This window comes from Somniosus microcephalus, unplaced genomic scaffold (genome assembly GCF_052327205.1).
Source record: "Somniosus microcephalus isolate GS21.2 unplaced genomic scaffold, FLI_Smic_1.0 scaffold267, whole genome shotgun sequence".
In the NCBI taxonomy this organism is placed as follows: domain Eukaryota; kingdom Metazoa; phylum Chordata; class Chondrichthyes; order Squaliformes; family Somniosidae; genus Somniosus; species Somniosus microcephalus.
In genome coordinates this window covers 142,519-156,160 of record NW_028225454.1, presented here as the reverse complement: position 1 = coordinate 156,160, position 13,642 = coordinate 142,519, and the positions used below count along the sequence as shown (strand labels likewise).

Below are 13,642 nucleotides of genomic sequence, written 5' to 3'. Positions count from 1 at the left end.
TCAGCAGCAAAGATTCTATTACTAGGAGGAATAAAAAAGTTTCTGTAATGTATGTACCTTTAAGGGGGGAACTACTTTTTACAGCTCATGTATACTGCAGTACCGGCAGTGACCACACCTGTATATAACGCTGAGTAGTAATCTGTACAGATCAGTTGCAGTCTGAGCCACGTTGAGTAAACATCTATTGTACCGTTCTCCGCAGTCTGTGTCTCATTATACACGGACGTAACAGTTTCAATGAATTTTACTTTTTCTTCAAAAAATTGCTGAATAGATAAATGATGGATTGGAAACAATCCTCATTGGCAGAGGATCATTCCAGTCTGGGTTCCAGGAGGCAAGTCTCATTGGCGTGTATGACTTCTGTTGGCAAAATCTGTGTCTGTAATGATAAAGTTTTAATTATTTTGAACATCTTTTAACCTCTTAGCTTTCCTCCCTCTACTGCGCCTTCCTTTAGCCGAGATGACGACAGTCTCCATGAAATGGTCTTCTTCTCAGCTTTCGCCCACGCTGCTTTGTGTTGACCAAGATGAAATATATGAATTGCTGTTCACCAAATGGTGGCAAGTGGCCATAAACATGACTGACTGCCAGAAAATATCTTGCAGGTTTTCTCCCATCATGTTCTGCACCACACTAACTGTCCGCATTCACACAGATCAACAACACAAATTAAATCTTCGCCAGTTTCATTTTATTGGTTATTTTAATATTCAATTCCTGACATTATAATTACAATTGAAATCTCTGTTTGGAAAATCAGTGTCTGCAGCCATTGTGTTTTATTCTATTGAACCCATTTTAACCTATTTTCATATCCTTTAGCCTTCCTCCCTCTACTGCGTTTCCCTTCACCGAGATGGTGACAGTCTCTGGAAAATGGACTTTCCCGGGTATTGTCCAAGCTGCTCTGTGTTGTCCAACGAGGGACTCAGAAGGTTTGATGAAGAGCTGGTGCAGTTGACAAGTTACAGGGCAGGGAGACTCCCAGTGACAGAGGCTGAGATCCGAATGAACGCTCTGGATGGGAGTCCAATCATCTGTCAGCAAAGCTTCAGAACAACAGAATCAAGCTGATGATCTATTTGAAGAACCTGCAGTGGTCGTTGGCCCTTTCTCAGCTGTCACAGATGGAAAGCCTTTCATCCAATGGGGGACTTTTTGTGAATAGGCTGCAAGTGAAAGATAGGTCAGCAGAGTGGTTTTATTACTCAATCTATGGGCTGGATTGGACATTTTTTACACTGTCACTACCATAAAAAGAGTATAAATCACATGCTCAGAATGTACTGAAGCTTATGGCACCTCCAGCTAAAATGCTTAGCATTCATTGCTGTTAAAAGACCCTAAACAGATGATGATCATAATAAAACACATTGGCCTAGAAATTCAGTGGGCTGCGCCACCAGTTAGCACCCAAAGAGGGCACTTAGTGGGTTTAGCACCACTGGCCACGCCTCCCGCGAAATCTAGGGGGACGCTAATGGCGGCGTTAGCCGGAAGCGCTGCGCCTCCACCAGTGACGTCATCTGTGTGTGCAGTGCCCCGCTACCGCCCCGATCGCCAAATTTGGTAGCACCCCCCGCTGTAACGCTGGTCACAATTTGCTACCGGTTCAGGGGGGCCTACCTGTGGCGGTAGAGGCGCGGAGGTGCGGGGCGGCCATTTTTTTCGCTGGCAGCCTGCCAGCACCTCTCCGCACCGCCGTCCCCGGCCTCCTGAGCACCCCCCCCCACCCCCACATTGTGCTGGCTGTCTCCCAAGAGCCCGGCACTTCTCCTCGGTGCCGGGCTCTTTTGCCTGCACTCGCAATTGCCGATTCTGCTGCAGCAGGCCCCTCCCCTTTAAGAAAGGGAGGAAGGCCTGCAGTACCACAGCACGCCGTGTCGCAGCGTGTGGTGCTGTGGCACGTTGCGCTGCGATTTTCAGTTGCAGCGCCCCAAGAGGGATGCGGGGCGCCTCGAGTAGCGCTGCGCTTCTGTCTGGGGTGCTGAAACTGAATTTCTGGCAGGCGTTCGTGACTCCTTCCGGGGCGGTACTTCCGGCGCCCTGGCGAGACTGGCGCCCCAAACGGGGAGCCACCGAATTTCTAGGCCATTGTTCATATATATTTGGAGATCAGTGTCCGTCTATCTACCCAGTTTACTAGATTATATAAGAACTTCCTGGGGGTGATTTTAAACCTACCCACTTGGCAGAAACTGGGCTAAGCCGCTCGGCCAAAGTGGGCGGGGTTCTCACTGACACACGCGGACCGGGATCTGGTGATGTCATCAGGCCTCGGCTGCGATGTCAACTCCGGCCTGAGCGGCGGAAGCCGCTGCAGCTTTTCCAACAGACCGAAGCAGCTCTGAACAGAACCAGGATGTCAACGGGTAAGTGTTTTACTTTCCTTTGTGCGGGAAAGCCCCGCCCGGCCCCAAAATGAAAGTTTAGGCCTCCCCTGCCCCGGACTTCCCACATCCCCACTTCCATCCCCCGGGATCCTCCCAGAACCTCCTTCAACGCACCTACCTGAACGCCGTACGGGCGGGAAGTGGACTGGCGGCACGATAATGAGGTTCAGGATTGAAATACCCTCGGGCCCGATATCTGCAGCAACGGGTGAGTTTCCCAATCCCCTCGCCACTCACCCACCCAAAACCCATCTGGAGTTAAAACTGGGCCCATGTAATGTTTAATATTGTTTTAAAAAAGTTCTTATAATTCATAAACAATTATTGTGGCTCTGTCCCATTGACTCAAATAATTCTAATTCCCCAAAACCCACCTTACTTTGTTTCTTTCCACACATAGCAAAATTTCTAAGGATACAGAAACAAATTGTATTTGGTTAATGCACCAGTGGTGTTAATATTCTTGAATGAAGCACAGGGATTTAGAATAATTACAATAAGATTATTGTTTGAAAATTATACACACGAATAAAATGTTCATTCGAAAGAAAGTACCAGCAGAATATAATAAGTGAAGCGAGTACCCGACCAAACCTACTCATAGATCAGAGAGTATTACTGCATCCTACAAATGCTTAGTTTTAGCTGGGAAAGTCAGCGTTGCCTAGACAGAAAGACGCAATTCACAAAGAGCACTTAGATATTCTTCATTGTCACGATCAAACTCCAAGGCCTTTTCAAAGCACTCAATAGCTTTACACTTCTCCCCATCCAGCTGGTGCAGGAACCCAAGAACACCAAAGGCCTCACTATCTCTTGGATTCCTGCGAAGTCGTCTTTCTGCTATCATCTCCAAGTTTTTGCGACACTTTTTCCGTTCTATTGAGTCATATTTGACTTTCAGTCCTTCCAGAAAATGGGTGATGGCCTTTGATTCAGATCTTTTGTGATTCAGTTCAAATAACCCAGCCAGTAAACAAATTGCCTGCTTATTATCAGGACGAATATCTTCTAATTTCAGTAGATTGCTGTAGATCTCCTCTGCTTTGGGGTATTCTTCATTTAATGAACAGATTCCTGCAAAATCCAGTTGTGGCCTAATCGATGTCAATGGGCGGGACGCAAATGCCTTTTCAAAATGGTCCTTGCATTTATTGATCAACTCAGCTTTCTGTTGAAAAGCAGGATTGCGAGGGTCTTTGCTGTCAGGATTGTTGTTCAGTTGAAATAGTCTGTTTCTGTAGCACACACCTATTTGGTGGTGTAAGAAGGTAGAGTTTCGGGTAGTTTCTAATGCTTTCTTCAACAGCCCCACAGCTTTTTCCACATCTCCTCCTCTTCTCAAAAATGTTGCTGCATACCGTGTTACATATGGAAGGTCAGGGGACTTCTGCAATGCTTGTTCAACTAATGTGAGAGCTTCCTCCTTTTGATTGAACTCCTGTAGTTTTAGAGCCAACAGCACCATGGCTACAGAGTCATCTGGATCAAGCTCCAGCACACGTCGCAACTGCTTCACTGATTGACTGGGTTCACGGCTCTCTGGTGTACCAGAAAACCCTTCCAGACGAAACAGAGCAGTCGCATAACCAACATTCCATTCAGTGTTATCAGGATCTTCCTCCAGAGACTTTTGAAAACATTCCGTTGCCTCTTCATAGTATTGACTAGCAGAACTCAACAGTGACCAACCCTTCTCCCCGTATACTTCAGGTATCAGTGCTGTATACCGAGAGCCATTAGTAAATTGTTTACAGATCATTTCCAGCTTGTCGAGGTAGGACTGGGCCTCTGTCACTTGTCCCATGTGATAATATACCCAGGCATAGTTTCCATAGGTGATGATGCTTCTTCTTTCAAATTCATGTTCATGATTCTCCCTCAGAATCTTTTCAGCTTCCTTTAAGTTTTGAATTGCCTCTTCACAGTTGCCTTGCAGACAGTTTACAAAAGCGAGATGGTTGTAAGACATGGCTTGATATTTCACACCTGCCTCTATTGAATCTTGCAATCTTTGCTTCATATTGTCCAAGTCAATGTTTTCTTTCTGTGGGCCCCACGTGAAGTGACATTGAAGCTGATCGAGCTTCACTTTCAACAAATCCTTCTGTGCGTTGCTGCAAGAGAACAAAGTTCATCAAAATTCATCTCAGACTAGCTGAGACTTGCCCTCCCCTCCGGATTCTTTAACTAAGGCCTTCTCCTGACTCCTGGACCCATTGACCATGAAAACTCTGTTCACACAATGATGACCTCTGCAAAAACCACTGCAAAAGCAAAGGGTGTGGCTGCTAAATCTTTGCTGTACTTTATTAGATCCCAGAGAGACCCTGGTTCCAAATGGTTCGAGGTTGACCCGTATTGGGGACAGTGATTTAACTTTATTCAGCACAAGCTAAACTTAATATATTACAGTATTCGAGCTGCAGTTTAAAGAAAATAATTGAGACTTATATTACCCCGTTATAGTCATAGAGTCATAGAGTAATACAGCACGGATAGAGGCCCTTCGGCCCATCGTGTCCGCACCGGCCATCAAGCCCTGTCTAATCTAATCCCATATTCCAGCATTTGGTCCGTAGCCTTGTATGCTATGGCATTTCAAGTGCTCATCCAAATGCTTCTTAAATGTTGTGAGGGTTTCTGCCTCCACAACCCTTTCAGGCAGTGAGTTCCAGACTCCAACCACCCTCTGGGTGAAAAAGTTCTTTCTCAAATCCCCTCTAAACCTCCCGCCCTTTACCTTGAATCTATGCCCCCTAGTTATTGACCCCTCTACTAAGGGAAAAAGCTCCTCAGCATCCATCCTATCTATGCCCCTCATAATTTTGTACACCTCAATCATGTCCCCCCTCAGCCTCCTTTGCTCCAAGGAAAACAAACCCAATCTGCCCAGTCTCTCTTCATAGCTGAAGCGCTCCAGCCCTGGTAACATCCTGGTGAACCTCCTCTGCACCCCCTCTAACGCGATCACATCCTTCCTGTAGTGTGGCGACCAGAACTGCACACAGTATTCCAGCTGTGGCCTAACCAGTGTTTTATACAGCTCCATCATAATCTCCTTGCTCTTATATTCAATGCCTCGGCTAATGAAGGCAAGTATCCCATATACCTTTTTTACCACCTTATCCACCTGTTCCGCCACCTTCAGGGATCTGTGTACTTGCACACCCAGATCCCTCTGACCCTCCGTCTTGCCTAGGGTCTTTCCATTCATTGTGTATTCCCTTGCCTTGTTAGTCCCCCCAAAGTGCATCACCTCGCACTTTTCCGGGTTAAATTCCATTTGCCACTGTTCCGCCCATCTGACCAACCCATCTATATCGTCCTGCAGCCTGAGGCTACCCTCCTCGCTATTCACCACCCTACCAATTTTTGTATCATCCGCGAACTTACTGATCATACCTTTTACATTCATATCCAAGTCATTAATGTAGACCACAAACAGCAAGGGACCCAGCACCGATCCCTGTGGTACCCCACTGGCCACAGGCTTCCAGTCACAAAAACAACCTTCGACCATCACCCTCTGCCTTCTGCCACTAAACCAGTTTTGTATCCAATGTGCCAAGGCACCCTGGATTCCATGGGCTCTTACCTTCTTGACCAGTCTCCTGTGCGGGACTTTATCGAAGGCCTTACTGAAATCCATGTATACCACATCCACTGCGTTACCCTCATCCACACACCTAGTCACCCCCTCAAAAAATTCAATCAAATTAGTCAGACATGATCTTCCCTTGACAAAGCCATGTTGACTATCCCTGATTAATCCTTGCCTCTCCAAGTGGAGACAAATTTTGTCCCTCAGAATTTTTTCCAATAATTTTCCTACCACTGATGTTAGGCTCACTGGCCTGTAGTTCCCCGGTTTTTCCCTACTACCCTTCTTGAATAATGGTACTACATTAGCGGTTCTCCAGTCCTCTGGCACATCCCCTGTGGCCAGAGAGGTCCTGAATATATGTGTTAGAGCCCCCGCAATCTCTTCCTTTGCCTCACACAGCAGCCTGGGATACATTTCATCCGGGCCTGGGGATTTATCCATTTTTTGGCCAGCTAAAACCGCCAATACCTCCTCCCTCTCGATGTTAATATGTTCGAGCATATTGCAGTCCCCCCGCCCTATTTCTATGTCTACATCGTCCTCCTCCATAGTGAAGACAGATGCAAAAAATTCATTTAGAACCCCTCCTACATCTTTCGGCTCCACACACAGATTGCCACTTTTGTCCCTAATGGGCCCTATTTTTTCCCTGGTTATCCTCTTACCCTTAATATACTTATAAAACATCTTAGGATTTTCCTTTATTTTGCTCACCAGTGTTATTACATGGCCCCTCCTTGATCTCCTAATTTCTTTTTTAAGTATCCCCCTGCACTTTTTGTACTCCTCTAGGGCTTCCTCCGTCTTTAGCCTTTTGTATCTACCAAAAGCCCTCCTTTTTTTCCTAATCCATTCTCGTATATCCCCTGACATCCAAGGTTCCCTGTGGTTTTTGGAACCACTCTTGACCTTTACGGGAACATGTTGCCATTGTATGATCTCAATCTCCCTTCTGAAAGCCTCCCATTGCTCCGATGCGGATTTTCCTACAAGTAGCTGATCCCAGTCCATTTTGGCCAGATCCTGCCTTATCCTATTAAAATCGGCCTTCCCCCAATTTAGAACCTTTATTTCCGGCCCATCCCTGTCCTTTTCCATGACCACCTTAAATCTTACCATATTATGGTCACTATCACCAAAGTGCTCACCTACTAGCACTTTTTCCACTTGGCCGGCCACATTCCCTAGAATTAGGTCCAGTACTGCCCCCTCTCTTGTAGGACTTTCTACATGCTGGCTCAAAAAGCTCTCCTGGATGCACTTTAAGAATTCTACACCCTCTGAGCCTTTCATACTCTGACTATCCCAGTTAATATTGGGGAAGTTGAAATCCCCCATTATTATTACCCTATTATTTGCACATTTCTCTGAGATTTGCCTACATATCTGTTCCTCTATCTCCCCCTGAATGTTTGGAGGCCTATAGTACACTCCCAGCAAAGTGCTTGCCCCCTTTTTGTTTTTAAGCTCCACCCATATGGCCTCATTAGAGGAACCTGCTAATATATCATCCCTCCTTACTGCAGTAATTGACTCCTTAATTAATATTGCGACACCCCCTCCTCTTATACCTCCCCCTCTGTCTCGCCTGAAGATTCTGTACCCCGGAATATTGAGCTGCCAGTCTTGCCCCTCCCTCAACCATGTCTCCGTGATAGCAACAATATCATACTCCCATGTGTTTATCAACACCTTCAGTTCATCCACCTTATTTGCAAGACTCCTTGCATTAAAATAGATGCCATCCAGCCTTGCCCTTATATATTTGCCCTGTCTACCAAGCTGACTTGTTTTTTTCTCTATAATTGGCAGCACATCACCCCCTATTTCAGCTCCCCTCTGTATCCCATCCCCCTGCCAAGTTAGTTTAAACCCCCCCCAACAGTGCTAGCAAACCTCCCCGCAAGGATATTTGTCCCGCTCTGGTTCAGGTGCAACCCGTCCGACTTGTACAAGTCCCACCTTTCCCAGAAGCAGGCCCAGTGATCCAGGAAAGTAAAACCCTCCCCCCTACACCAACTCTTTAGCCACGCATTCATCTGCTCTATCCTCCCATTCCTATACTTACTAGCACGTGGCACTGGGAGTAACCCAGAGATTACAACCTTCGAGGTCCTGCTCTTTAATCTGTTACCTAGCTCCCTAAATTCTTGATGCAGGACCTCATCCCCCTTCCTTCCTATGTCGTTGGTCCCAATGTGGACCACGACCTCTGCCTGCTCACCCTCCCCCTTAAGAATGCCCTGTAGCCGCTCAGTGACATCCCAGACCCTGGCCCCAGGGAGGCAACAAACCATCCTGGAGTCACGTTTGCGGCCACAGAAACGCCTATCTGTTCCCCTTACGATAGAATCCCCTACCACTATTGCTCTCCCACTCTTTTTCCTCCCTTTCTGAGCAGCAGAAGCGTCCCTGGTGCCAGGAAGCTGGCTGCTGCTGCCTTCCCCTGGTGAGTCATCCCCCTCAACAGTATCCAACTTGGTATACTTGTTTGAAAGGGGGATGTCCGCAGGGGTTCCCTGCACTTCCTGCCTGCCTCTGTTGCTCCATCTGATGGTCACCCCCTGTGCAGCCCTACCCGGAGGCGTGATCAACTCGCTAAACGTGCTATCCACGACCCTCTCAGCATCGCGCATGCTCCAAAATTCATCCACCCGCAGCTCGAGCGCTGCAATGCGGTCTACAAGTAGCTGCAGCTGGATGCATTTCCCACACACATGGTCGTCAGGGACACTGGCAGCGTCCCTGATTTCCCACATGGAGCAAGAGGAGCAGAACACGGGTCTGAACTCTCCTGCCATGACTTACTCCTTTAATTAATTAAAAAATTTATTCAATACCCCAGTTACAGGTATACTCTAGGGTGCTTTATTTACCAACTGTCCCCACTACACCAGAGACCCTAGAAATTTAACACCACAGAAGTCAAGCTTGTATTGAAAAGAGAGAAATACTCACCAACCAATCACTTACCTGCTCCCTGGTGACGTCACACTCTGATGACTTTTTACCTGTCTCCTCTGCTGTTGATTTGGTGTGCCTCGCAACTGCCGCTGGTTTTTAAGCCGGGCTCCTCCTCGCTGCTCCCTGCTGCTCCGAGTGGTCGGGCCTCGCAACTGCCGCCGGTTTTTAAGCCGGGCTCCTCCTCGCTGCTCCCTGCTGCTCCGAGTGGTCGGGCCTCGCAACTGCCGCTGGTTTTTAAGCCGGGCTGCTCCTCGCTGCTCCCTGCTGCTCCGAGCAGGTAGAAGCCGCACCATGAGTAAGCTGCACCCTGTGTCTCTTGTCTCTCATCTCTCTTCGTCTCCTGGGTGTCTCCTTGATTCTTCCTGAAATCTTCTACTCGTTCTGAAATCTTCTACCCATTGTGGCTGTTAAGATTCCCTTACTATACCCTTACTCTGTTTCAAAACCTATGAAGTCCTCCTGAACCAATCACTGGCTTACAGCCAAAACCCAATCTCCAATCATAAAGATGCCACGTCCACAGCACTTTTATCTACGCAGGTTCTGCTCTTACGACACCCTTACATCATCTGTTTTTGACCATCAAGACTTATATCTGTGGTGGTTATGGTAATACAAAAGCAAATGTCTCCATAGTGTAGAGATATGGCATCTTTCCTGTGAAAGGTCTATGTTTTTAATTAACTGCAGACATCACAACTTTTCCACACAGTGGCAGCTACACCTGACCTTGTTTCCCAGACTAGTTGTACTCTGTCATATCCATACTGTAGGCGAATATCCAACTTTCACCCACAGCTTCCTATTTGACCAGAGCAATCCTTTTTCTCACCCCAGACTGTCTGGTTACAGCTCACTCACAGATTTTTAATTATAAGTAAAAGGGTTACAGGTCATATATAATTTAGGTTATCATTGCATACAATTGATGATTACAAAATTCTACATTTAATTCTTACACATGATTATGAATGCATTACTGATGATTAAAAATACTGATGATTATAAGATATTAAAACAAGTATTCTAAAAAAATCCATTAATCCGGGATAATCTTACAATGTACCAGCTCCTGGCCATTTAATCTTCTCAGCCAATGCACAGCAACACCTCAACCACCCCCAGCCCCAATGATATGAACAGGATCATTGATTGAAGTACTCAGTCTGACTTTTGGTTCACCCATTACACCTCCACCTCATTCTTGTATTCCATTCTGAAATGGGAGTCCCCTCACTAAAAAGGCCAGTGCTAATTTTAAACGCTCTCCCTCTCATATTGGCAGTCCAAGTAACTCTCTGCTGAACAGGATCACCAACCTGGTCCTCCACAGGGACCCTGCTGACTGTGAGCCAGATCATTCCCCATTCCAACATGCAGAAGGAGAACCTATCCTTAGAGCAGAAAAGAAGGCCCATCACAAAGGTATCCTCAGGATTCTGAAAGACCATGTTTCATGAACTGACTCTTATCCTGCTGAAAACCTTCCACCATGCCAACCTCCAGGTGAGGTGTTAAACCAAGGCAGCATCTGCCTGTTCCAGTGGTTCAGGTGGATGTTAAAGATTCTATCGCACTATTTGAAGAAAGGCAGGGAGTTGTACTTCCCAACATTCTTCCCTCAAGCAACACCACCAAAAACAGATTGGGTGGTCTTTCATCTCGTTGCTATTTTTGGGAACTTGCTGTGTGCTGAGCTTCTGAGCATATATCCTCTCCATCGCAAACACCGTCTACATCCACCTCTGTAACACCGCCTGATTCACCGCTGCCTCAGCCCAGCTGCTGCTGAAACCTTATCCATGCTTTTTTCACCACCAGTCTTGACTACTCCAATCCTTTCCTGGCCAGCTTCCCATCCTCTACCCTTCATAAACTTCATTTCATCTAAAAATCTGCTAGCTGCACCAAGTCCTGCTCACCCATCCTTGTGTTCGCTGACCTACATTGGGGCCCGGTCCACCAATATCACAAATTTAAAATTCTCATCCTGGTGTTCAATTCTCTTCACGGCCTCACCCCTCCCTATCTCCATAACCTCCTTCAGCCGTAAAACCCACCGAGAATTCTGCATACCTCTAACTCTGGCGTTGTGTTCATCTTCCACTTCACGTTGATACACTTCATCTCCCAGCTATCCCAGCTCATTTTTGCACTCTACTCGACCTGCCTCTTGTTCATGTTGGCACTCGTCTCCCTTCCCCCCTCAATCCAAGCTGTTATTCTTACCCCTGCCCCAGTTCATGGTGGCTTTCCTCACTTTGCTGCTCAGTTCAAACTGGTACACCTGTCCTTTTCCCCCAGTCATGTGAGCACTGTTCTCCCCCGCACCCCCCATTCTCAATTTAAGTAAGCACTTTTCCTTCCCTTATCACTTTAAGCTGGCACTCTCCTCCTGCATTTCATGCTAGGTTCATCCCCCATTCCAGTTCACGCTGTACTCTCCCTTTGCTTTATAGTTCAGATTGCTTTAGTTTGGATATATGAAAGTGCTGAAAATCACTATTTTACATTAGTAGATTCCTTCTAGATTCCCATGGAACACAAAGTAAAACTTTCTTTCTTCAAACTCTGCAGATAGCCTGAGGGCTCTTACAGAATACGCCTTTCCACAACAGTATAAAATTCAAGTTTAACTTTGTACTTTCAACAAAGCCGGAGTGGATACTAACTATTACCTGATATAATTTTATAAACAGATCTGCCTTTTGCCTCATGTTTTCTGAATATCACCAGTCTTGGTGCAGCAGTATACCCTTATCTGAATGTCTCATTGTGAACAAATAATCTCAGGCCTATGCATTTCAACTGTGTACTACTTTATTTGTGAAAACAAGCACGTTGATCAATAGTCTACATGTAAATTTAAATACAGGAGGAATTCCAATGATCTTTACCTCATAATGCTGATCGGATGGAAAATGTGTTGAATTCCTTTTTCAGCTTCAACTGTACTTCCAATGGTGAGTTGATCAAGAAGAGTGTTTGGTGTGTTGTTTTTCCTGCTCATTTATACTGTCCAGTTATTTAGTGCTATAAATCATTGTCTGAATGTAAATAGAAACTAAACCTAGGAAATGAAACGGAGAACCAAAGTTTTTTCAAAGAAATAGTGCTGCCAGCACAGTAACATTGTGTGCTGTCACAGAACTCCACAGAGCCTATTATAAACAGAGGCCAGTTTAGCAACGGAAAAAGACCACTTGGCCCAAAGGGTCCAGTGCATTAGGTTGATCTCAACTCTGCCTGTTCACCATCTCCCTCAGTCACCTCCAGTTGTCTGTTGAACCCTCTTATATTATTTGCTTCAATGGCATTTCCCGGATAACTTGCTCCATATTTCTCTCACCCTTGTAAGGCTGCATCCAGTTACTTTGCTGGATGAATGGCTGAAGCATTGGCAGCGTTGAGGATGTCAGTCAATGTTCCCTCTAATTTTTATTTTAGGTGTGCGGCCTCTTTAATGCGCGTTTCTTTCCATTTAAAAGCCGGTGAGATGCCTGCATGTGACCTCCAGACCGCTGCACGACCATACAGTTTAATGGGAACATTGGTGTCAGTGCCTGGAAGGGCTCCTAGCTTCTTGGATATATCCTTGGTGAAGTCGTAGCCGGAACAGGAAGATAGTTGGAAACTGAGGGCTGGAAGCCCCATAGAGGGTGATGTAGGCTGTCTGGGGCCAGATGGCAGAGACAGTGGGGGATTACCATGTACCCATTCTGTAGTGTATGTACCTTTAAGACAGAACTACTTTTACAGCTCCTGTATACTGTAGTACCGGCAGTGACCACACCTGTATATAAGCCTTGCGCATGCCTCTGTACCCCCAGTCTTGAGAATACCCTCCTCCAGTAAATACCTGTTCATTGTTAAGTTACAGCATCCGTGTGGTTATTGAAAAACATCATACTCTCAGAATCACGGATCTAACAGTGGCGAGGAGTGTCGATTCGAATCTACCTGCAACTCTGCATTTCCCTTCGAGGATTCGCTCCGGGAGGGCGGTGGAAGAAAGTCGAGGCCAGAAACACGGGCGTCGGCCACGAGCAACCGCCCAGTCGTCCGGCAGAGAGTGATCATCGCAGGGGAGGCTGTGGAGAGCCGGGCTTGGTTCCCCAGCCACGACGATCAGCAAGAGACTGATGACAGGTCCAGCGCACACCCTTCCCGGACAGCGGTGGCTGGAGACGACCGACGGCGGAGAGAAAGCCGAGCAGCGTCGACGGGGTAAGATAGAGGGTGAAGCGCACAGGACGCTGCCGGGGGTTGAAAACCGAGCGGCGTCGAGAAAAAAAAATAAATAAACAAACCGGAGAGAGAGAGGGTAAAGCAACAGCTGGGTTCAGGACCGAGCGGCGTCGAGAGAACAAAAAAAAAAGAACGCGCAGAGCACAGCCAGGGCTCAAGGGCTGAACAGTGTCCGCGGAGAGAAGAAGGGAGAGTGCGGGAGACACCATTGAGCCGTGGAGAAGAAGGAAGAGCGCGGGAGACGCCATTTTTAGAAGCCGCAGCGGAGAAGACGGGCGAGCGCGGGAAGGAAGGAAAGCGCGGGAGATGCCATTTTGTGCCAGCAGAGAAGAAGGGGAAGCGCGGGAGACGCCATTTTTGATAGTTAAATCACACCCAGGGATGCCGAAGAGTGGCAGTATCTCTATGTTCGACAATGAAG

At 46.9% G+C, this 13,642-nt stretch overlaps 1 protein-coding gene across 1 annotated transcript; it reads right to left on the bottom strand.

Annotated features, from left to right (window-relative positions):
- Positions 1-678: 678 nt before the first annotated feature.
- LOC147081955 (interferon-induced protein with tetratricopeptide repeats 5-like) lies at positions 679-12,493 on the bottom strand. Its single transcript, XM_085980573.1, has 2 exons — positions 11,871-12,493; positions 679-4,519 (listed from the first exon to the last, which is right to left on the bottom strand). Exons 1-2 carry the CDS (start codon positions 11,981-11,983, stop codon positions 3,067-3,069), a joined length of 1,566 nt encoding a protein of 521 aa, XP_085836699.1. The 5' UTR covers positions 11,984-12,493; the 3' UTR covers positions 679-3,066.
- Between the last annotated feature and the right edge of the window lie 1,149 nt (positions 12,494-13,642).